Source organism: Spea bombifrons, chromosome 13 (assembly GCF_027358695.1).
Source record: "Spea bombifrons isolate aSpeBom1 chromosome 13, aSpeBom1.2.pri, whole genome shotgun sequence".
NCBI lineage: Eukaryota > Metazoa > Chordata > Amphibia > Anura > Pelobatidae > Spea > Spea bombifrons.
In genome coordinates, this window is record NC_071099.1 from 7,913,026 (window position 1) to 7,939,544 (window position 26,519).

Consider the following 26,519-nt stretch of genomic DNA (forward strand, 5'->3'; position numbering starts at 1 on the left):
TGTGTTCCAGAGTGCAATGGTAAAAGGGGGGTAGGAGGAGCAGCGGGGTTTGTGGACAAGATTATTGAAGTTTCTGGAATGTTGAATGGAAGACGATAGGGAAGAGAGCACCACAGGGGGGCCAGGATTTGGGGAAATATCCCAAGCTGCTAAAAGAAGCAGAAGAGAGAGTGAGAGGAGGTGGGAATAGGGCTTGTGTGAGTGGAGAGATTGCTGGGAGTGAGGGGAGGTGGGAGAAAGGGAGGAGGTGCTTGGGATGAGAGAAGAGGAGAAGAAAGTAATGATGCAATACAGATATAGTGTGGAGGTGCTGGTGGCTGGAGAGAGATAACTGCTCTACTAATAATAGAGGACAGTGAAAAGAGGAACAAGAGGATTGTGAGCATGGTAACTGGAGACAGATGGTGATGGGAAAGGAGTGGTGGTGGAGCAAACACAATAAGCAGTAGGCAGCACTTGATGACAATTCAGTGGCGTATTGATTGCAGGGAGCCTCCAGGTTTCTCTTTGTCCTCCCTTGTTGTCCTCCTTGGTGAACTGCCTGGGTAAACTCCCAAACAGTGGCACTTAGGAAAATTGGCACTTGGGTGAAAAGTGGCACACAAAGGACAAACAAAGGAGCAGGGCCGGCCCTACAATGGAGCCGACTGGGGCAATTGCCCCAAGTGGCACTTTTAAAGGGGCGGCACTTTGCCGCCCCAAGCACTTTTTTTTTTAAGCGGAGGAGAGAGAGGGGCGCCGAGTGGTTTTCGCTTACCCGCTCGCGCCCCTCTCTCTCTCTCTCCTCTGCGGCGAGTCTCCGTGCTCTGTCACGGTGCCGGCTTGTAATGCTGAGCGCCGGAAGTGACGTCAATTTACGGCGCTCAGCATTACAAGCCGGCACCGTGGCACAGCAAGGAGACTCGCCGCAGGACTGTTTAAAGGTAAGTACCGGGGGGGGGGTTGGGTAGATAATGGTGTCGGCGAAGTTTAAAATGCCGCCCCCCCCGGCGTCGGCGGGGGGGGCGGCATTTTAAACTTCGCCCCAGGCGGCAGTCTTGGGCCGGCCGTGCAAAGGAGTGATACAAATGCATGATTGATTGATTACAGACAGGGTAAGGCAAAAAAGTGGATTACCTGGACAATTAATTAATCAAGCAGGCCAGTCACGAATGATGCTGATTACAGACAGGGTAAGGCAAAAAAGTGGAATACCAGGACAACCACGGTGTCCTCATCATCTTTTAAGATTATTTTACTGAACATCTTACACATTGGCTCCAGTAATAAATTGTCAGTTCAGGGTAATGAGTGAGTGATACTGTATGTGACATTTCCCCTGGTACATAGATATATACATTTTGTATTGGTACTGCAAGCGGCTTAAAACAAACACAAACGCTCTCCAAGGCCCTATTTCACTGCCCACATTCCTACTGCAATGGAAAAACCATGTCCTACTTTTCTCTGTTTTCCTTATATACCCCTTGTTTTACTATGTTTTTCTATGTATACAAGTAATTATAGGTGTTTGTTATTTGAAGTAGTTGTATTGTTTGCTTTTATGTTTTAATATATAAAAGAGTTTTCTTAAACAGTTGAAGGGTGGCTGGAGTGTTTTTATATCCATGTCTGGAAAATAGCTGTAGGACAGAGACATACCTCCTAGAGTCCCACTTTAGGGGCAGCAATCTTTGTGTCGCTTTTCCCTCTGCTAACTGGCCTACTAAAATAAATAGCATCCAACATAGCACATAAAAGTCACATAAAAGCCAAACTTCTCTAACTAAAGTTATAGACAATTATGTTATTAATAATTTGTAGAGATGTAAGAACAATCAATAAATGGATTTATTCAGGGATAACATTTTATTAATTTAATTGGGGTGAAGAAGTTGTTAAATATTAACATGAGGCTTCCTTGTATTAACAGAAGATTTACGTTTCACATGTAGACTTAAGACATATAAGATTTAAGCAAGGGCAAGGGATAAGGCTGCCAACTGTTTCAGTAGCTTCTTGGCAGCCCTTACTACACTGCAGAAAGTTTTTTTCTATGATTGCTTTGTGATCATGAAGTGGAAGGGTCCAGAATGCCACCACATACATGGCACACAGTTGGCCACTTGGGTACACTTGGAAAACCATGTACCCTATATGTGGTTGGGACTCTAAGGGTTAACATTCAGCCAATGCTAAAAAATATTTTCTATTGAGAACTGTGAACTGTGATGTTGTCCTCCCCTCATATACCCTCATGATCCCATGTGCTGAGAAAGTAAAGTTTGCTGCAGAGGATAATGGGGCATAGCCATTTGATATGTTTGTGCACTTTTACTATCCACTTACCATTTCCTGGGCCACTTCTTCAGCAACATCCTTGTATAGGTCAAACAAAAATTCAATGGCATTGTTATCTTTGTATCTGCCATGCAGCTTCTTTGTGTCATCCATTCTCAGCCAAAGTTTCAGAGCTGGTTTCATGCCATCATCTTCCTCTGCTAATTCTACGTGAACTCCTGTGTCCTCTTGGAAGAAGGAGTGTTCGAGAAGGTCTTGAATGGTGTATCTGTGGAAACAAACTATTAAAACAATTGGAAACAAAATGTCATGCGTTCTTTTCTTCTTTTACAGGTTGTTAAACAATTGGAAATAAAACACTTTTTTAGTATCAGAGCTGATAATGTTACAGGATAGTCCAGCTGATTTGAACGTATCTTTGGAACTGTTTTGAGTACCGGTATATCAGTGATTTAAATAGAGATTATATGATACAGATAAATACTTTTTATGTTAAGTTTTAGTTCGCAATTTCTCTTTTTAATATTTTTTTCTTCATTTTTGAGGCTGTGTTCTAAAAATAAGGCAGAGCTGGGAATAAATTTGTAATTTTAAGTGAATGTTTTCATTTTCTATGGAGAGTTCCCCAAATCTTGGCAGCTTTTACATGAAGAGATATTCACTATTAAATATACTAACACCCTGGTGCACATTCAGGGAGTGTTTGTGAAAGAGCATGAGAGACTTAGGGGCATGTAGTGATTCAAAAGAAAGTATGACATGGTAAATGAAAGTATGAAATGGTAAAGAGAAATCACACTTGAAAAGAAGAATAAACAGAAATTGGGAAAGACCAACCAGGATATACAAAGTTCAGAACAGGTGTGTGAAAAAAGGTTTAAAGAATTGAGTGCAGGTTTTACTGTACTACACTAATGAATTATTTTTTTCTTTCTTTTAGGTCCTGTTTGAATTTAGATTCATTGGATGAAGATAAATATTATTCTGATATTTATCTGAATTCAAGAACTACTTTAATTACATAGAAGAATAATTTAAGAGCAAGCAAGACCTATTCATCTTTTATATTATATTCCTTATCCCTGCTGTACTCTGGACCAACCCTCATATTTGTCTTCTGCACTTCTTGCTTGAAACTTAACAACGATTGTCCTATCAAGTCAGTCTAGGTAATAACTGATCTTCTTTAATCCAACCCTTTGAGTTTTACCTTTCATTTTTGTTCATGCGTATACATCCTTCGATGATCTCTTTAAGCTCTGGGACTTTAACTTTATAAAAACTGTCTGGCTTCATGCCCTAGGGAGTATGAAGAAAAACAATGTTAGGTTACCTTGATTTGGCAAATTAACCCTTTCATTGGAATGCAAATGGTGTCATGAAAATAGTGTTTTAAAATCTTGCACAGTAAGGTGCATTATTCAAAAATAAATAAATAAATCAATATATATATATATATATATATATATATATATATATATATATAAATAATCAGTTCCCACAGTAAGGGGCTACCTCCCACCCGTGGCAGTTTGCAGGAACTAAGCCCTGTTGTCGTAACTACAGGGATTGCACGTGTTCCTGTTTCCCCGTGCCAATTCAAAACTATTCAAAAAGGCCCTTCCAACCTGGACTGGGCTCAGAAGAGCTCTTTCTGAACAATTTTCAACCAAGATGGGAAAACAGGAACCCTGTGACCCTGCTGTGAAACCAAAGCTGCTCTCACCGTGTGAATGTAGCCGGACCGAAAGCTGCAGGAGAAGGGGGTATGTATGTGAGCATAAATGTCTATGTATAAGTGCATGCAAGCATGAAGGTCTGTGTAAAGAAACATAGAAAGTTACGGCAGATAAGAACTATTCGGCGCATCTCTTTGTCCATCCTCTGAATACTTTCCTTAGTCCATGGCCCTATCTTATATCTAGCTTTGCCTTCTGCCTTTTTGCAACGGGACCCTGTGGTTTCTAAGTACACCCCTGCCCACTGAGTCAGAAGGCTCATGTTATTACATTTAAACGCAACACTTCTTGTTACCTATGGCACATATACTCACACTAAACATGCAACCCCCAGCTGAATGACAGAAAATGATACAGAGCGGGTTGTTTTTCTCCACTATTTTCAGAGACTAGAAGCAGCTGGTAGTTATAGATGCATGGAGTAGGCAACCTATTATGACAACCTATACCATGCCATGAAAAGGGGGAAAACTGTGTCTGCATGTCGGTAGCTGATCTCAGATGGACAGAAGGCTGGAACAAAACAAGGGATAAAATATTGTGCCATAACAAGTGCACAAAACACACTACATTAAAAATTAGAAGGTGAACCTCTGGGGACTAAAACACCAATCATCCTTAGCCAAACCAGTGATGTGGAAGATGGGAGTTTTAGTCCACAATAGCAAGTTTTAAGACTCAACTCCATGTCTAAAACAGGTTTGTAGTAGTAGAATTGAGAAGTTAATAAAAACCTACATCTAATGAAATAAGAAAACAACTTCACCTAAGGGAGAATGGATCCATTTTGCAAGTCTAAACTAATTTACTCGATCACACAAACTAAATCAAATGCCCTGCTCAGAGACAGTATGTCACAAAACAGAGGCAGCATTGTGGATGTATGAGGGGAGTGGTAGCACGTATGTATAGCAAGTGAAGATGTGTCCCAGGATCAGCTTCAGGCGGTTTGGCCACAAATTCTCATAGAACAACACAACACTTTTCTGACTGGTCATGCTTTCCTATGGAGTAAAATGGAGACTCTGCCACTGGTCACTGATGAAGTAGGCATTTCACCCATTGGCTGCCTTATCTCTGCCCTTGAGGTGCGTTTGTACTTTACCACTGCTGTCGGAAAGTGCATGATATGAACCAGCGACAAAGCAGTGAAGACAGAATGCTCCAGACACAGTGTAGTGTCTTGAATACAAAACTTGTCTCTAAACAATAAGTTGTTTTACTGATTAATTATATGCACGCACAACATAGTAACTTTATATAACTGGTGAAGGATGTGAATCATCTACAATCCTCGTTATTCCTGGATCTAAGCACCTCACAGGGGATTCTACATAGGGTGGCTTCTGCCTCAGACCTACAGGAGGTAGTAGCCAAGGCCTTTGTATTGGGCTGCTCCCAAATATTCTGGCTAGAGTATTGGTGTCCAACAACTTCCTGGTTGCCTGAGATGAATTATGTCTATTGACCCTGGAATGTACTGTGGTATGACTCTGCCTAATATTTGAGTACTGTGTTTTGCCCTTTTGCTGTATAACATCGGCTAGCATGACCTCATTTATGTCTGCCAGTTCCCAGACTCCTGACATATTTTCCCCAATAAAGTGTCCATTGTCTACTTTGTACTGGAAGTTGTCTGTTTTTTTCTGGGTGGGAAAAGCAGGGAACGTGCCAATGAAAGGAGCTATAATACTGTGCTGAAAACAGAAGACCTGGAATAGAAGAGCTGATCACCTCAGAGCTACACACCCTTCAGTATATACATTGAACCATATTTGCTTGAAGCAATATAATCTTGTGGGTGTTTGATATGGTGTCCTAATAGTTGTGATGCATTTGTGGGCATTATGTCTGAGAAATATTATAACTCCATTCAAGTAATTACATCAAGGTTATTTAATTGAAATGCTTGCAACAAATCTGTCTTGGCAGAAGTCCATGTAGGTTTCCTTTTGAAACAGGTTTCAGAAATTATGTATATTAACAGGGCTGCATGCCAGAAATGAATCTGTCTTAATTGGCAAAGCACACAATTCAAAATTATTGATTCAATCACAATAAAATGTTTAAGACAATAACTGTAATACATATTCAACTCTTTAAACTAATTAAACACAGGTTGCCACAACACTACCTAAACTTCCCTAATAATGACACTGTAATGTATAATTTAAAACAAATTTGTTACTACAGGTTTAACAAATAAGATCCATTTGTTAAGAATCTCTGCACATTCCTGTTAGAAAAAACAAGATCTCAATTCGTTTTTATGCTTATTTAACTGAGTTTCATTTAATTACTTAATTAACACATTACAGTTTTTAAATTATATCATATATGATAGCTCAGATTCTAAACCTAAATATGCTTTACACACTTTCAACATTTTGATAATAAGAAATTATATCACTATATATATACATAGTTATGTGGTCACAAAATGTCAGCATCAATGTATTTTCTGTGTACAGGCCCACTTACAAACTACTAAGCAAATGACAAGAAGTGGCCTTCAAATTTTCTGCACCTCCCTTGTCCTCGGATAATTCAGAGAACAGCACAGTCAGTACAGGCCCTGTAAACAATATTTTTAAGTTAACCCTGGTTTATTTTCTCTGGCACCCAGGAGCTCGGGATGAATGCACAGCTTGTGTTGCCCTAGTTAATAGCGCAGTTCATGGATTTCAGAGCAGGACATCATTGGAGAGTGAGAGGGAGTGTTCTACATCTGCCTACTTGTTCATACAGGAAACCATTACAGAGAAATAAGTCTACCTTATATTACAGAAGTAGATGTACTATGACTGATTTTGTTTTCCCAAGTGTTTTTTTTTAATTTAAATAACACACCTAAGCTTATATATAACAAAATAATCTGAAATAGGAAGAATATATATATATAGTAATTAACTCATAGCACATTTAAATTCATATATATATATATATATATATATATATATATTTAACCCCTTAATGACAAGACTGTTTCTTACTCGTAGTAGTAGTACATTTTGGGACAATGGCTCTTTTAAAAGATTTTCAGTGCTGCTGTTTAGCTGTGATTTTCTTCTTTCTCATTTTGTGCTCCAACACATATTATATATTGTTTTTTTCAGGACAAACAGGGATACCATTATTTTTATCATATCATCTAATTTACTATAAACTTTTACTCATCTGCAAAAACTAATGAAAAAAACTGCTAAATAGATTCTACTATTTGTCTTGAGTTTAGAAATACCCAATGATTTTATGTTTTTTTTTGCTTTTTTCTGCACGTTATGGGACAATAAGTACCAGTAGTGTTTTGCTATTTCAAAACCAATTTTTCCCCAAAGCTGGTCATTCTGCCCCATGTGCTATTTCGAGTATCTTCAATCAAACCATATATTTTTAAAAACTAGAGGCCCGAGGCATTTCAAATGCTGGTATTTTAACCATTTTCATGCACTAGTTCTACCATCAGCCTTTGTCAAACATTATGGTAGTAAAGGGGTGTACTCACTTTTGTTGCCAAGGTTTAGACATTAATGGCTGTGCATTGAGTTATTTTGATGGGAAAACCAAATTTACACTGTTATACAGGCTATACACTTGCTACTTTACATTGTAGCAGAGTGTCATTTCTTCAGTGTTGTCACATGAAAAGATAAAATATTTACAAAAATGTGAGGGGTGTACTCACTTTTGTCAGATACTGTATATATATATATATATATATATATATAAGTACACACCACTGTACAAAAGTTGACGCATGTATATTTTACTCAGTTCTATTATTAACAACCTTAAATACAGATAGCAGCTGTAAATCTACCTAGTAAAATTCAATCAAACTCTAGTGACATAAAAAGGCTTATCTTTCTTTGCAATTTGAGCTACAGGAGCATGTATCAATGAGCCTTGGCCGCCCAATGACCCTGTCGCCTGTTCACCACTTTACCTTCCTTGTACCTCTTTTGATAGGTACTGACCAGGCCTGGACTGGCCATCGGGCACACCAGGCATTTGCCCGGTGGGCCGGGCGGCCCAGGGCCGGATTGACGTAGGGGCTGATGGAGCTGCTGCTCCAGGCCCCTACCTTAAAATAGGCCCAGTCAGGACAGGACTGACTGGGCCTATGCGGCCTCTACCGCCGCATTAACGCAGGGCATAAGGGGCCCTCTCTAGGGGGGGCACCCCCACCAGGGCTGACCTTAGGGGTGTGCGGCCGCAAAGGGCTTAAATTAAAACATCGGGGGGGGGCGGTCGCAGTTGCTGCTTACTCCGGCAACAAGGTAATTAGGGTGAGGGCGGTGGGTGCAGTGAGAGGGGGGGGAGAGGGGTTAGATAGAAAGGGTGAGAGGGGATAGATAGTGAGAGGGGGGTACATATTGAGAAGTGGGGAAGGGGGTACATAGAAGGGGGAACATACTTAAAAGGGGCAGATAAGAAAGGGAGGGGTAGATGGGGAGAGGGGGTAGTGTGAATGCGTACAAGAATGAATGAATAAATGTGTGGATGAATTGTGTGAATGCGTATGAGTATTAATGAATTCATGTGTGGATGAATTGATTGAATGATTTGTGAGACTTCATTAATGAATATGTGTTAATGATTTGTGTGAATGAGTGAGTAACTGTAAGTGATTGTGTCTATCATGAATGTTTAAGTGATTTGGGGAAATGCAAAGATGGTACATGAAGGGTGGGCTTTAACAATAAATAAATAAATACAAATGGGCTGCTCAGTCTTAAATGCCCGGGCCTATTTTTTGTCCCAGTCTGGGCCTGGTACTGACCATTGCAGACCGGGAACACCCCACAAGAACTGCAATTTTAGAGATCCTCTGACCCAGTCATCTAGCCATCACATTTTGGCCCTTGTCAAATGTTCACTTTTCTACCTACTGACATGTACCATGATAACCAAATTTATCCGTGTTATTCATTTCACCTGTCAGTGGTCATGTTATGGCTGATAAGTGTATGTAGGGCATAATAATCCTGGTATACAAACCATACCAGTACCAGATGTATTGCTTGGTTTAACTGAATAAATTGAGAACATATGTTACATTCGGTGAAAAATAAAATAAATACTATCTGCATATAATTTTTTCCTCACAGATCTAGTCTAAGCAGGAACAACATACAGAGTGAGACTTGACTGCTGCTGTCAAATACTAGGAGCAAGAAACTAATGATTAGTTAATTACTCAAGTTCCAATAATGATTCTGTGTAAGTGCCAAATTTAGAAGAAATCAGCCCTAGACTGGTCCTTACTGCTTCCTACTGAATCACTGGGCAGCAATACACATCTACATCTTAAAATACTCCAGTCTGTAAAGTTGATTGCATCAAAAATATATAGCATTAACGCTTCTATTGCATAAGTAGGCAATTACTGAAATGTCTCAAGGCAGGTTTGTTTTGGAAAGGCTTTGGAGAAGATCAAGTATGTACCGAACCATTTCACTGCCAGAAAAATAAACAATGCCTAGTAGATTTCTAGCTCTTTTGTCAAAAATGTAATAAGATGATAAAATGTATATTTTGCTTCTTAACTCCTTCAACGTTAGTTAAAAATGTGATACTTTTTATAAATACGGTAAGAAGCAGCAAAAAGTTATGATTTTATCAGCCATACGTGACCAACAACCTTCTGTCACAGTGTCAGGTCTTGTCACAGTCGGAGCCGCAATATTCTGCAAATATAGACGTACTTTTTTCTGACCCAAGTCTTTCTTTCTTGCCTCTTTCTTCTTTTATAAGATATTTTTTAAATATTTCCTGGGTACAAGTTCTTCACAGTGTTATGGAGGAGCCTTGTGTAATCGGATTCATACTTTAATTTAACAAAATTTGCTACTTTTGTTTTAGATAAAGAGTGTGCCCAGCTAATTTTATCACAAGACAGAAGGTTTCATATTATGCTATAACTTCCTTTACTACTCCCAAAAGCAGCAAAGTATAAAAAACTATACAGCTACTAAATAGTTAAAAAATTTTGACAGTTAAATAATTTTCAATGCACCAATAATATATATATATATATATAAACCCCCCAAACATCCATAAATCCTCTTTCAGAAAGATAAGTATTATTTTCACGTTTGTATTTTAAACCATTGTTTTTTTAACATTTATGTACCTTGTGCTACATATTTATGTTTATTTGTCTGTTGCTAACTTGTGCACATCTACTTCAGTGGTAGCGTCTGTGTCTGCTGGTATGTTTTGCTAGCTTCATATATCTGCATCAGGGACTCATATCGGCAGGGCCAGATTAACGTAGGGGCTGATAGAGCTACAGCTCCTGGCCCCTACCTGAAAATAGGCTCAGTCAGGGCAAAATCAGTCAGTCAAATTTTCCAGAGGGTGCCCGGCTGGTCTGTAGTGATGTCCGGATCATGAACAAATCGTTCATTTGATCCGATTCTTTTTAGTGATCCGGATGAATCGGTTCAGTAGACTGAACAATTCATTTGTAGCGGTTCAGTCTGTGAATCATGCAGCTGTAACCTGATCCTAGAGCTGTGAGTCATCTGCAGAGCACTCAGACACAGACTCTGGGGTCAGGTTACAGCTCATTAATTCACAGAGGAACGATGACTCATAGAGTCAGAGACTCGTTCAAAGATTCGAATGATCCGAAGATTCGAATGATCCGAAGATTCGAATGATTCAAATGATTCAAATGATTCGAATCTTACAGGGATCCGGATCTTACAAGGATCCAAATCTTACAGAGATTCGAATCATTCAGAGAATATTACTGATACCATACTTTTATAAATGAATACATTAATAATGTTCACACTGCCCCCAGGATTTAGATTCCCCTGGGTTTGCCCCCCTTTACCTATAACTGCACCTACAGTTAACTTTATGAAATTAATTAAATTAACCCTCAGTCAACAGCATAAAATTAACCCTTATACCCCATCAACCATAACTGCCCCTGAAATTAACCGTAAAGATCCCATTAACCATAACGGCCCCTGAAATTAATGGGAGAAGCATGGCACAGGGAGGGTGTTTGAGGCCAGGATCCCACAGGGAGGCTTTTTGGGGGCAAAGATGGCGAGTCATATGCTTCCAATCTGGGTGCTAGGCAGGTCCTGTGGATGCAATCTGGGTTCAAGAGCTGACATAATGTCACAAAGTTCTTGTGTGAGGAACCCAGAATGCAGGAAGGCACAGAAGTATCAAGAATCGTCAAACAAGCCAGGTCAGGAGTGGAGAAGGTATCGAAGTCAGGAACAGGCACAGGTCAGCAACGGAGATGGTTATCATACAAGCCGGGTAGGAGTATAGAAGGCAGCAAAGTCAAGAACAGGCACAGGTCAGCAACGGAGAGGCAATCAGGTAAGTATAACTTCTTAAACAACTACTCAGCAGGAACAATAACCGAGCACTGAATAGAAGTCAGTGCTCGGCTTTTGAATCTGCCGCTCAGACCAGGCTCCGCCCCCAGCAGGTGACGTAACGTTAGTTACGTTACGTCGTCTCCAGGGAGGCAAGCTATAAGAGAGGGGGCGTGGTTCGCCCCCGTACGTACCGCCCATCATTTGCGATGGGGATATCCTGCAGGACCTGCCCCGGGTGCTTGCTGGCTGCTGGCACCTCGAAGCAAGGTCCCGGAGCTGCGGGAGAGGTGAGTTTCGAGTACCCGCTAGCCGCGGGTACTCGGGGGAACTGCTACGTTGCGGTCCGTGACGCGGACCGTGACAGGCCCCCCCCCTAAGGAGAGACCTCCGGGCTCTCAGGGGACCAGGTTTTAAAGGATGAAGTGAGTGGAACTCGTGAACCAACTCATCTGCATGAACCTCTTCAGCATTCTCCCAGGAGTTCTCGTTGATCTCATATCCTTTCCATTGGATGAGATACTGAAGACGACCCCGAAATCTCCTAGAATCCAGAATCTGTTCGACTTCGTATTCTTCAGCATCATCAATAGAAATAGGAGCCGGAGGATCAGGATGTCGGCCCGGAAAAGGATTGGTGTTCCAAGGCTTCAGGAGGGAAACATGAAAAACGGGGTGTATTCGCATCGAACCAGGTAGTTGTAATTCCACAGCAGCAGATGAGAGGACACGAATAATAGTGTATGGACCAATAAATTTAGGTCCCAATTTCTTAGTAGGACATGATAGTTTCAGATGAGTAGTTGACAGCCACACCTTGTCCCCAGGTTTGTATACAGGAGCAGGAGAACGATGGGTATCAGCGAACCTTTTATATCTTTGTTGAGCCTTGGTAAGTGTGCTGTGCAAGGATTTGTGGATGGCAATCATCCTTGTGACTTGTTCAGTGACAGCAGGAACTGAGCTGGTTATCGGAGAACCTGGTAGCATGGATGGATGGATACCATAATTTGAAAAGAAGGGTGATTTCTGTGTTGAAGAATGTATGTGGTTATTAAATGCAAATTCTGCAAGCGGAAGAAATTGGTACCAGTCATCTTGTAAATGCGACGTAAAACAGCGTAGGTATTGCTCAAGGGTTTGATTTGTGCGCTCCGTCTGTCCATTGCTCTGGGGATGAAAGGCTGTGGAGAGGGAGCGATGTATGTGAAGCTCATCACAAAAGGCTTTCCAGAATCTGGATGTAAATTGAGTCCCTCTGTCTGACACAATATGTTCTGGTAGTCCATGCAATCGGAAGATCTCTTTTACAAACAACACCGATGTTTCGTCTGCTGTAGGTAAGTGTTTGGTGGGGATGAAATGAGCCATCTTCGTAAATCTATCAACTACGACCATAAGCGTGGTGTGTTGTTTTGATGCTGGTAAGTCTGTTATAAAATCCACGGATATATCTGTCCATGGTCTTACGGGGACCGGCAGAGGACACAGGAGGCCGGCAGGTTTAATATGAGAGTTCTTTGCTCTGGCACATATAGTACAAGAGATTATGAACTGTCGTACATCCTCTTGAAGCGTAGGCCACCAGAACTGTCTCCGTATAAGATCCGTAGTTTGAGTGATACCTCCATGTCCAGCTGCAGGAGAGTCATGAAATTGTTGTAGTACCTGTAGGCGTACCCCAGGAGGAACATAGAGCAACCCATTGTGGTAGTAGAACTCTCCATCAGGGTGCAGCTGTGAAAGTTCAGAGGGATCCATGTTCGCACAATGTTGACGGATGAGATCCCATAATGATTGCGTGATAGTCAGAAAATGACCTGCTTTCAATACAGTGTCTTCCACTTGTGGATGTGCCGTAGGTACTTCAAACATGCGCGAGAGAGAGTCAGCTTTGGTGTTCTTGGAACCGGGTCTGTAAGTTATATGAAGCTGGAATCGAGAGAAAAATAAAGACCATCTGGCCAGTCGGGCTTGAAGTCTCTTGGCCGTTCTGAAATATTCCATATTTTTATGGTCAGTGTAGACCGTTATGGGATGAAGTGCACCTTCCAATAAATGTCTCCACTCTTCTAAGGCCATTTTCATGGCCAGCATCTCTTTTTCTCCCACACCATAATTTCTCTCAGCAGGGTTCAAAGTTCTGGAGAAAAAAGCAATCGGGTGAAGTTGATTGTCGGTGTCATCCCTTTGGGACAGGATAGCCCCCACAGCAGAATCAGAGGCGTCCACCTCCAGTACATAGGGCCTTTGTGGCACAGGAAGAATCAATATTGGTGCTGTGGTGAACCGTTCCTTAAGGAAGTCAAATGCTCTCTGAGCAGCTTCCGTCCAACAAAACTTCTTTTTAATGGATGTGAGAGATGTAATAGGTTGAATGACCTTTGAAAAGTTCCTAATAAACTTCCGATAGAAGTTAGCAAATCCCACGAATCTTTGCACACCTTTTTTATCCGTGGGAGGTGGCCATCGTAGAATAGTAGCTATTTTCTTAGGATCCATCATGACTTTAGTAGGTGTTAAAATAAAGCCCAGAAATTCCACCGATTGAGTCTCAAACACACATTTCTCTGGTTTGGCGTATAATCCATTTGCTCTTAGTCGCATCAATACTTTAGACACATGTTCTCTATGTGTTTGTAAGGAGGAGGAGTATATCAGGATATCATCCAAGTATATCACCACGAATTGATCCAACATGTCTCTGAAAATGTCATTCATGAAGTGTTGAAAAGTGGCAGGTGCATTACATAAGCCGTATGGCATCACCATATACTCGAAGTGCCCATATCGTGATCTGAATGCTGTTCTCCACTCATGACCCTTTTTGATACGAACCAGGTTGTATGCTCCTCTTAAATCAATCTTCGTAAATACTGATGCTGAGCTAACACGTTCCATCAACTCCTGTATTAAGGGTAAGGGGTATCTGTTCTTTATGGTTACATTGTTCAGTTCTCTGTAATCCACGCAAGGTCTTAATCCACCGTCTTTTTTAGGTACAAAGAATATACCTGCTCCAGCAGGAGATGTGGAGGGTCGTATAAACCCTTTGGCAAGGTTCTCATCTATATATTCCTTGAGGGTGATGAGTTCCGGTTCAGACATAGGATAAATTCTACCGAATGGAATGGGTGCACCTGGAAATAGTTCTATGGGACAATCATATTCCCTGTGCGGTGGAAGGCAGTTTGCTCCCTTCTTTTCGAATACATCGGAGAATTCGCGGTAATGAGATGGAATCTTGGGGACGGGTAGAGAACTGTAGTCGTGAGCCACATTGATAGACAGAGAGGAGTTGCGATAAACAGAATCTTTATTAGCACAGAAGCGCACAGAGCCCTTCTCCCAGTTGACAACAGGATTATTGGTTCTTAACCAGGGGAGTCCCAGTATAACATGGAAAACTGGAGAAGGAACCACATCAAACACAATATCCTCACTATGATCAGGAGAAATATACATGCGTAGTGGTATAGTCTCTTGGGTGATAGGACCTGTCTTCAGAGGGCTTCCGTCTACTAGTTGAATGGATATCGGGGTGTTTTTCTTCCGGGTGGTGATTCCAAGACGTTGAATGAGCTTGGAATCCAGTATATTGCTGCTGGCCCCTGAATCAATCATGGCTGCCAAAGCGAGGGTTCTTTCTTTCCACTGTAAGGATATGGAAAGGGACAGATGGTTTGAGAAATGTGGAGGTCTTTTACTGATATAGGGAGAAAATAAGGGTTTGAGCTTACCCTTTGTAGAACGTGCTTTGGTTCTGCATTCGTCAACGTAATGGCCCTTGCCGCCACAGTAAAGGCACAGATCAAGAGTTGTACGACGTTCTCTTTCCGCTGTGGATAGAGGACCTTTGATAAGGCCCAATTGCATGGGTTTTTCAGGAGGTTCCTTAGAACTTGTCTTTATGGGAGGTCGCAGGGTAGGCCATGAAGAAGAAGGAGTCGTAAGCCGTTCCGCCTTTCTTTCCCGAAGTCTCCGATCAATCTGAATGGAGAGTCTGGCAAATTCATCGAGGGAATTAGGAATGCTGGTGCGTGCCAATTCATCTCTGATGTTATCAGATAACCCCAACCGGAATTGATCATGTAACGCTGATTCATTCCATGAAGTTTCCATGGAAACACGTCGGAATTCAGCTATATATTCTTCTACTGGTCTTTTTCCTTGTTTGAGAGCTCTCAATGTACTGGTAGCAGAGGTGGTCCTAAAAGGGTCTTCATATAGAGCATCCATGGCTTGGCGGAAAGAAGCCCATGTCTCCAATATAGGACTGTTGCTATGCAGTAGATGGTGGGCCCAGAGCTGGGGTTCCTCTGCCAACAAAGCAATGACCGTGTGAATTTTAATATAGTCTGAAGTATACGTTCTTGGTTTCAAATTAAACATTATTTGGCATGATGTCATGAACGTAGTGTATTTCTTGCGGTCACCAGCGAATTTTTCAGGCATAGGTATAGGTGGTTCAGGGGCGGACGCTCCCTGAAAACCCAAATTTTCTTGACTCATAGAGGGAGCCTGAAACGGATCTCCTGGAATATTAGGATTGGACTGCAGGTGGTGCATCTGTTGTCTGAGTTGATTTTGTCCTGTCTGGATATCTTGCAGAGATTGAGTAAATGTACCCATCTGCTGGGTAAGTGCAGCAACAGCTTCAGCCAATCCTGCGGGTTCCATAATGGCTCGGTTATTCTGTCACAAAGTTCTTGTGTGAGGAACCCAGAATGCAGGAAGGCACAGAAGTATCAAGAATCGTCAAACAAGCCAGGTCAGGAGTGGAGAAGGTATCGAAGTCAGGAACAGGCACAGGTCAGCAACGGAGATGGTTATCATACAAGCCGGGTAGGAGTATAGAAGGCAGCAAAGTCAAGAACAGGCACAGGTCAGCAACGGAGAGGCAATCAGGTAAGTATAACTTCTTAAACAACTACTCAGCAGGAACAATAACCGAGCACTGAATAGAAGTCAGTGCTCGGCTTTTGAATCTGCCGCTCAGACCAGGCTCCGCCCCCAGCAGGTGACGTAACGTTAGTTACGTTACGTCGTCTCCAGGGAGGCAAGCTATAAGAGAGGGGGCGTGGTTCGCCCCCGTACGTACCGCCCATCATTTGCGATGGGGATATCCTGCAGGACCTGCCCCGGGTGCTTGCTGGCTGCTGGCACCTCGAAGCAAGGTCCCGGAGCTGCGGGAGAGGTGAGTTTCGAGTACCCGCTAGCCGCGGGTACTCGGGGGAACTGCTACGTTGCGGTCCGTGACGCGGACCGTGACACATAATACTAAAGGGGAGGGCAATACGCAAGAGTGTGGGGGCATTAATTCACAAGGCGTATATTGCTGACTAGCCTTGCAGTATTGGGCATGTATAGACTCCTCTATATAGCATTTCTTCTGGGCTGGCGGCATCAGTACACATGGGGGGGCAACTGGGACCATTACATAAATCAATTCTAAGGCGGGGCATAAATACACATAGTGCTGGCTGGGCGCGATACACAAGGGGGTAAAATAAGATTCTATCCTATATTATCTGTCTAGCACTGATGTCATATTTATCCAGTACACATGGATGCCAATGAGTTTATGTCTATTCTATTTTATTTATTTCCATAAAAAGGCCCACCAAAATCCTCAGCACCAGGCCCTTGATGCTCTGCATATAAGAGTGCTGGTTTCTTGCAGCGACAGTTGTGTGGTTTTTTTTCTGGGTATGCGTGAAGTGGACATTTTGGATGAGCGGTACTTCTGGTTATCCACTATCGCTGACCATAAAACTGTGTTTTAACAACTCCGTCAATGCAGCTATTGTGTTCGTGATTAGAAAGTACCGTTTATTAAGTTTTCAGTGGTGTTTTTTCTCTCCCACAGGTCATTTATAGTTGTAGACACAAAAGATGCAATACATTAATATTATTTAAATACAAAATAAATTATTATGTATATCTATATATATATATTAATTCTATTCATTAAATTCATTATTTGGGATATTCTTTATATACCGTATTCCCCCATGTATAAGACGCACCTTTTTTCGAAAAATTTGGGGTCTAAAAACTAGGTGCGTTTTATACAGTGGTTGTAGATTGCACTGACTACTTCCAAGTCCCTCCCTGCAGTTACACTGATGATTGGCCCGCTCCTTTATATATATATATATCTATACGCATATATATATATACCGTATTTGCTCGATTATAAGACGAGGTTTTTTTCAGAGCAAATGCTCTGAAAAATACCCCTCGTCTTATAATCGGGGTCGTCTTCTAATCAGACCTCAAATAGAGGTCTGATTATGAGACTAAGATCCAGATCCCCCGCACCGCTGCAGGGGACCTGGATCCTCCTGTCGTCGCCCCCCCCCCAATTTAACGCCCCCCCACACACACACACTTACCGGTGCTTCCGGAGGTGAAGTTGGCAGCGGGGGTTTGTATGCGTCCGTCGCAAATACCTTCCCCGACTGTCAGAGATCAGAGTTCCACGCACCGGTGCGGGGAACTCTGATCTCTGACAGCCGGGGAAGGTATTTGCGACGGACGCATACAAACCCCCGCTGCCAACTCCACCTCCTTCCGGCTGCCGCGGAATGAGACGTCAACCCGCTGCCACGGCAATACAGCAGGAAATTGGAAGCACCGGTAAGTGTGTGTGTGTGTGTGTGTGTGTGTGTGTAGGGCATTTCTGGAATGCCTTATACCCCTATATGCCACTCTGGCACTTAGGGGGTTAAAAGGCATATTATGGGGCAGAGTGGCATATAGGGAGGTATAAGGCATTTCAGGAGGCAGAGTGGCGTTAAGGGGGCATTTAATAGAGCACTCTGCCTCCTGAAATGCCTTATACCTCCCTATATGCCACTCTGCCCCATAATATGCCTTTTAACCCCCTAAATGCCAGAGTGGCATATAGGGGTATAAGGCATTTCTGGAGGCAGAGTGCTCTATACAATGCCTTTTAACTCCCTTAATGCCACTCTGCCTCCTGGAATGCCTTGTACCTCCCTATATGCCACTCTGTCCCATAATATGCATTTTAACCCCCTAAATGCCAGAATGGGATATAGGGGTATAAGGCATTTCTGGAGGCAGAGTGGCACATAGGGGGTCAAAAGGCATACCTTGGGGCACAGTGGCATATAGAGGGTTAAAAGGCATATCATGGGCCACAGTGCCATATTGGTGTGGCAAGCCTGGGGGCAGATGTGCGTAACTGGGGGACAGGTTGGAAAATACAAGAAATAAAAACAAAAAAAAAATATTTTTCTCAATCATAGCTTTTATTAAAAAAAATAGTTTACATGAATTAACATTTACTGGTAAAACTTTTTTCCTTTAGGGTCGTCTTATATTCAGGCTTTTTCTTTTTTTCCTAAGTTAATATTCAGATTTTGGGGGGTCGTCTTATAATCAGGGTCGTCTTATAATCTAGCAAATACGGTATATATACATTTGGGGGCCCATGAGATTCTTCTCCTCTGCTGTTCCAGTTGTTGGCGGGTTATGGGGGGTTGCTCGACCGGCGCAGGTGCCAAGTGTCTGGATCTTCTCCGGCAGATGCATGGGGGCTGTATCGTCTGACTGATTCGGCGTAGGGTGCTCCTGTTCTGGGACGCAATATTGGTTCTGTTGAGGTCCGCGGGTCGGCAGGGACAGTTCCTTTGGCCCATGACCTTCCTGTGGCTGGGGCGTCCCAAGGGGTTGCGGCTGCAGCTGTGGCAGAGATACCAGGTCCCAGTCCGGCATCGGAGGATTTGGTTCGTTTGGGGGATTCCTCTAGAAGTGAATTGTATGTGTGTTTTGGGGCTCCATTAGGTATGCATTTGAAGCAGGAGGTTAGGGAAAAGATTTGGTGTACGGGGTATGTTGAGATTTTTTCTTTGCTCCCGTTAGAGAAGTTTAATTTGACTTGGCCCACGAAAGGGGAAATCAGCAAGAAGGAGGATGAGGAAAAACGGAGGTATCCCTTTATTCCTCGCACCTTTACGAAATGGCTGCAGGCGTTTGCTATCTTGGGCAGCGTTATCGGGCAAAAAGGCGTCTGAGCACTGTTTGGGTCTATTTTTGTCACGGCTAGAAGACCAGCAGTGCAGGAACATGGTATCATCCACCAGGGTTCTGGAGCAGATTAGGACACTAGCCGAGCAAACAGGGTGGATTAATCTACTGAAAACGTAGTCGTTACACAAAACCGAGGTCAGGGATAAGTGAGAACAGGATAGTCGAATAGCAAGCAGAGTCAAACGCAGGAGACAAGCCAGGGTCAGAACCAAAAATCATAGTTTATTCATACACAGCCAAATGCACAAGGCACTATCACAGGCACTGATCTAGCATAAAAACAGGTTTAAATAGTCATTGAGATTGAATTTCCCACCCAGGATTGAAAAGGAGGCTTGGAACACAACGTGTCATGTCCCTTTAAGAGGCTGTACAGATCCTGGAGGAAACGCGATTCTGTACGGCTGATACTGGTCACACGGGGCGTACGCGCCTGAAAGTGCCAGTGACCAAACCGTCGGCATCGGCGGATCCTGGCAGCAGCTGCTGGCGTCGAGGGACTTCGGAGGGATGGCGGTTCGAGCGGACGGAAGGTAAGTACTCCGTAGTTACAGTAGTTACAATTTTGTTATCTTGGTATCGGTAAGGGTTATAGGACGTTTGGTGGGAGCTCGTGGCTGCCTTATGATGAGCAGTTTGGGCAGAGGATGGCTGTCTGGCAGGGGCTCCGATGGGATCATAAGGATATTGCCTTGTGGCTGTCGGTTATGGCACCTGGGAGGCCTAATTCCCAGCCCTTTTCGGAGACAACCAGTACCTCCGCAGCCTCCAGTACCCCTGGTCTTATACTCAAGGTCATCTTATAATCAGACCTCAAATAGAGGTCTGACTAAAAGACTAAGATCCAGATTCCTCGCAGCGCTGCAGAGGACCTGGATACTCCTCTCTGGCAGCCAATGGACGTCTGCACGATGCGCACAGACAACACCTGCACGATGCGCACAGACAACCTCTGCTGCTGTCGGAACTTCTGCGGGGGCTTCTATGACAGAGCGCCATCGTGACATGACCTTCCGGTGCTCCAGCATAGAAGCCCCGGCGGAAGTACCGGCCAGTAGCAGTGGAGGTTGTCTACGCACATCACACAGACGTTCATCGGCTGCCAGAGAGGAGAATCCCCTGAAGTGCACAGACAACCTTCGCTGCTACCCAACACTTCTGCCGGGACTTTTATGACCAGCGTGACGTGACCTTACGGTGCTCAGTCATTGAAGCCCTGACGGAAGTCCTGAGTAGCAGCGGAAGTTGTCTGCGTGCATCGTGCAGACGTCCACAGGCTGCCCCACTTGACACCAGGGAGTCTGGAGCACGGTGGACAAGTCTTGGCATGCATCAGTTAGTCGGGGGGCATATAGGGTGTATAAGGCATATTAGGGGCAGAGTAGCATATCAGGGAGGCAGAGTGGCATATAGGGGGTATAAGACATATCTGGGGGCAGAGTAGCAAGCCGTGGGGCAGATTTGCATACCTGGGGGGCAGGTTGGCAAATAAAAGGAAATAAAAACAAAAAATGCATTTTTATCAATCATTGTTTTTATTAACCCCTTAACGACAATCCACGTACATGTACGGGGTTGCCGTGCAACGCGATAACGACAATGCCCGTACATGTACGTGGTAACGTTATTTGCCGTTTACCGCGGCGTTTTCGCCGCGATCGGCGGCATCGCGGTTTTCCTGGAAGCCTCACAAGTGAGGCTATCCAGGCAAACAAAAAAAAAGGTTTTGCAACCTTCCGATCTCCGCAATTCACGGAGATCGGCGGTTGAAACAACAGACCGGCGATGCAAATCACCGGTCTGTTAAACACGCCCCTCGAGCCCGATTCAAATCGGGTAAGGGGCATTCCAGGCTGCTTCTACATTGAGGCATGCCTGCAATGCCCCAGAGGGGGCTTCACAACCTCCCGATCGCTGTGATTCACCGTGAATCACGGCGATCGGTGGGTTAAACGACAGACCAGTGACTGAAATCACTGGTCTGTCAAACCCCCCCCCCCGAACCCGATGCAAATCGGGTGAGGGGCATTCCAGGCTGCCTCTTCATTGAGGCAAGCCTGCAATGCTCCGGGGGGGGGGATTCACAACTTCCCGATCCCCGTGATTCACAGTGAATCACGGCGATCGGTGGGTTAAACCACAGACCAGTGACCTGGTCTGTCAATCACTCACCCCCCATTCCAGCCTGCCTCTTCATTGAGGCAATGATGTTTTTTAACTATACACTGAGGTTGTGTAGCCTCAGAGGGGGCTACACAGCCTCAGTGTATTGTAAAAAAAAAATTAAAAAAAAATAAAATTTAAAAAAAATTTTTTTTTCAAAAAATAAATAAATAAATAAATATATATATATATATATATATATATAGTTACATGTAAAAAAAGTCACGAAAAAAGTGCAAATAGGTATATATGTATGTTTTTTTTATACACAATTAGCGCTACATACAATTAGCGCTGTATCTTCCCAAAAAAATCCCACACGCAAAGAGTTAAAATATTGGCATTATAAATGCCCATAGTGTGCCTAGTTTTAAAAAATTATGATTTGATGGGGTAAATTGAATTGGCCGGCTTCAAAGATGTCCCCAGTATGGGACGTGGGCACAGAGTGACCAGATGTATAAATGGCAAAAATATACACACCTCACAAAGGTGGCCTTTTACCTCCCAAATAACCCAACAAACCCCTGCATGTGGGGTATCACTGCGCTCAGGAGATGTTACTGAACACATATTGGGGGGGGTTTGACACTGACATATACCAGGAGCGGTACATTTATACCTGAAGTACAACGTGTGTGAAAAAAATACAAAAAAAAATTACTACCGTAAAGTTTGACAAAGGCTAGTGGTAGAATTAGTTCATGGAAAGGGTTAAAATACCAGCATTTCAAATACCTTGGGGTGTCTAGTTTTTAAATATATATGGTTTGATGGGGTCAATTGCATTGGCCGGCTTCAAAGATACCCGAAATGGCACATGGGGCAGAATGACTAACTTTGGGGAAAAAATTGTTTTGAAATAGCAAAACGCTACCTGTACTTATTGCCCCAAAACGTGCAGAAAAAAGCAAAAAAACATAAAAACATTGGGTATTTCTAAACTCAGGACAAATAGTCGAATCTATTTAGCAGGTTTTATCATTAGTTTTTGCAGATGAGTAAAAGTTTTTTGGTTTAAAAAGTGAGAGAAAGTAATTTTTTAACAAAAAATCACCATATTTTATCATTTTTTGTATAGTAAATTAGATGGTATGATAAAAATAATGGTATCTAAAGAAAGCCCTGTTTGTCCTGAAAAAAACAATATATAATATGTGTGGGAGCATGAAATGAGAAAGAAGAAAATCACAGCTAAACAATAACACTGAAAAACGTTAAAAGAGCCATTGTCCCACAATATACTACGAGTAAAAACCCCTATTGTCCTTAAGGGGTTAAATATGAAAAAATAGTTTACATTTGAATTAATATTTACTAATAAAACTTTTTCCTATAGGGTAGTCTTATATTCAGGCTTTTTTTTTCTTAAATTAATATTAAAATGTTGGGGGGTCATCTTATAATCAGGGTCGTCTTATAAGTGAAAAAATACGGTATATTTGGGGTCTGTTTTTGGCCCATTTGAGCTTTTTGCTTCATTTTCGTCTGATTCGTGGGGGGTCTCGAACAAATCCGAATGCACAATTCCAATATATACACATACATACAGAACTGGCAGTTTCTCTGTTTGAATACAGCATTTGGTTCTAACAGAATCCTAGTAACTATTAAAGGTTTCATATTTTAAAGAGGTCCTCTCATTTATCATGTTTTTATGAATCTAACTGTTCCCCCGCTGCTCTTATTACTACTGTTTTCCAAAGCAGACATGTTTGTTTTTTTAGGAGTTGATCATGACAGTATAATGGGTAAATTAGGATGTTCATTTTAGAACTGGAAATATTGGAATTGCAAGTTGCAGGTGAGTAGACACGCATCGTTTTAATGAAACAAACTTATTGTCAGCTGGTTTGGAAATTGTGTATACAGCAGATTTTTTCATTTTTGGGGTAATTTCCATCTCTGGCAAATAAATGCCTATAGTGGCTATAGGTAAAAGGGTAGCAGTCACCTATCATCATTAGTTTGTTTATGCTAACATATTACATTAATTTACTACTATATGATAGTGAATACTTGCGATTGCAAGTATACATACAGTATTTTAGGGAACAAAATATAAATAATATGTGCATTTACTTACTCATATAAATGCTGCGTGAATATGAATTACCTTGTAAATGTTACCTTCTCATAACATTGATGATATGCATACTTTCCAGTAAATCTTTTTGTAGATTATGAACAAGAATGATTTCTATTTACATTAACTTTATAGTATCAGTCAGTAAATGCATTTTGTTACTCACTGAAGTCACTTTTCTGTATATTTGAGCTGCATTTTGACATTCAGAGTAGGGATATTCAGAAGTAGCCATTTCAAGCATACACATCCCAAATGCATATACATCTACAGCTTCATCATACTTTTCTTCGTACATCTCGGGTGCCATAAACTCTGGTGTCCCTGAAAAAACGAAACCCGAGATTAGAGGGTTACATTACGCAGAAACAACCAAAAATGGGTATTTTATATGCTAGTATTTAAACGCTTTCCATGCACTAATTAGTTTGTTTCGTTGTTTTGGGGCTAAAAGACCACATTTGGGAGGCGCGCATTTTTTAATTTGGAATTTTGACATTTGGTCATCCTATGCCCATGTTTTATTTGGGACATCTTTAAAGCCAATTCAGTTTACTCCATAATACCATATTTTTTTCCAACACCCAGGCTGGTAATGCTGGTATTTTAACTCTTTCCATGCACTGTTTCTACCACCAGCCTTTGTCCTTCGAGGCTGGAGGTGCGGCAATGACGTAAGGATTAGGGGGCTGGGCTGGAGATGACGCCAGATTTAAAAACCCAGAAATGCTGGTACCCTGTTGTGGTCCTTTACTGTGCATTGAAGCCTGTGTTCCTGATCTGGGAAATATTGACCCTTTGCCTGCCTGACTACTCTCTGCCTGGTGATTTTGTACTTCTGCCTGATCTCTATGCGTACCAGTTTGGCTTGTTTGACTACCCGACTTGTGTTAAGATCCCTGGCTTGTATGACTGCCCACTATGACTGACCCAGTTATCCTGGCTATTCTGTTTGTGTTAACCTTTGCTTTGCTGAGTTTCCTGTTATGTATCCTGTCCTGAGCTGGCACCTGAACCAGCATTCATATCTACTGAATACCGGAACTTCCCTGCTTGCACTAAGGAATCCTTGCTGTTGGGATCCTCTAAGTCATGGTTTGCTCCTCTTGTAAGTGCCTCTGGTGTGAGCAGATGCGACAGATATTTTTTTTCTTTAAGTAAAAATTTACAGCTCCTGTTAAATGTCATGACATATAAGACCTCAATATGTGTTCAGCAATATCTTGTCATCTTGCCCCCTTGTCCTATTTGGTACATCTTGGAATCTACCAGCCTTTGTCAAACTTGATGGTACTCAATGGCTATTTCAAATGCTAGTATTTTAACTCTTTCCATGCCAAGATTTTTGTAAAGATAGAGCAGTAATTTTAGGACTTTTTTATTTTGCTGATAGTGACATGTTATAATTTATTTATTTTACTAATCCCTTTGTGATTAGTAAGCAGGGCTCCATTGACTTGCCTGGTTTATTTTTTAGTGGGCATGTCATCTTGTGAGAGGCAAAATCTATCACTATAGAGCTGATCTTATGATCAGTCAAAATGAGTCCTGGGTGGGTTTTCGGTGTTGCTGGCCTTGATATAGAGGCATTTCAGCAACACAGATCGAGCTAACTGCTAACTTTTTCTAAAGCAGGTGGCAAGAGGACCTTGTCGCTTAGGGGAGCAGTCAGAAGGTGCCCCTGCTGCATTTTTCACTGATGCTGAATGCCTCAGTATCGAGGCCTTACAGCAACACCAAACCCGTTTAACCCCATTACGTACCAGGATGAATTTCCGTGACGTGCCTGGCACATCAACTGCCGTCAGGGGGTTAAGTTATTTTTCTATTATTTCTCTAGGCTCTATGTATGTTACATAAAGGGCGATAAATATTTAATTTTATACATATTTATACACATGCACATATAGATTGTTTGAACCAAACCAGGAATAATGGTGATTACTCCCCATTTAGCACCAAATTTCTGGCAGTACTTTTAAAATAAAAATAAGTATTCTGGGAAATACTATTGTTCAAAAAATGATTTATGCTTGTACCTATAACACTCTTTGCAAAAGAGGCACTCTTTAAGGTGGCTAAACCTAGGTCTCCTATTTTCACAAAGCCGGTGGGTCCTGTGATGAAGATATTGTCACATTTAAGGTCACGATGGATGATTGGAGGGCTACGCGTATGGAGGAAATGAAGTCCTTTAAGGATCTGACGGCTCCACCTCTGCAAAACTTTTAACTTCATCTCTTTGAATCTTTTTAAATAGCTGAAGAAAAAAAGATTAATTAATAAAAAACACTTTCTTTAAAGATATATAATACATAACAGCCTTTTTACAATGTGAAATCTCTTTTACTTATGGGTCGGCCTTAACATAAGGTCCAATCAGAGTGTACATGTTCCACTATGATTAGCTTTTTTCCCAAAATAAATATCTCTTGAACTTTCATTTTTAATGATAGAGGGTTCCTGTAGGACAGAAACCTGCTAATAGACTAAGTATCAGTAGCACATAGGCACAGTGTACAGACCAGATCCCTCGATTTTGCCTATATATTTCTACCCTGTACAGTACACACTACTGTTTTCCCTAGCCACACACAGAGCCCCAAGAATGCAAGCAGCCAATCACAGCTCCAATAATAGAGTGGGCACAGCTACCCATGTCCAGTATGGTAGCCTGAAGTGGGCTGGGACAATGGAAATGGCATCATGTAAGAGGAGGAGTGTGGAATATGGTGACCAGGTGAAAGCACACAAGGTAGAGAGAGAGAAACAAGGGATAAAGAGACAGTAAAACAAGGGAAGGGAGACAATAGAGAAAGAGTCAAGAGAGGGAAGGAG

At 42.2% G+C, this 26,519-nt stretch overlaps 1 protein-coding gene across 1 annotated transcript in view; it reads right to left on the minus strand.

Moving 5' to 3' along the window:
* WNK4 (WNK lysine deficient protein kinase 4) overlaps nt 1-26,519 on the minus strand; it is a 166,401-nt gene that overhangs the window by 75,207 nt on the left and 64,675 nt on the right. The window contains exons 3-6 of the mRNA XM_053454206.1: nt 25,721-25,941; nt 23,848-24,005; nt 3,491-3,579; nt 2,329-2,548 (exon numbers count right to left, since the gene is read on the minus strand). Coding sequence (XP_053310181.1) covers nt 2,329-2,548; nt 3,491-3,579; nt 23,848-24,005; nt 25,721-25,941 — 688 coding nt within the window. The remainder of the gene's footprint in view (nt 1-2,328; nt 2,549-3,490; nt 3,580-23,847; nt 24,006-25,720; nt 25,942-26,519) is intronic.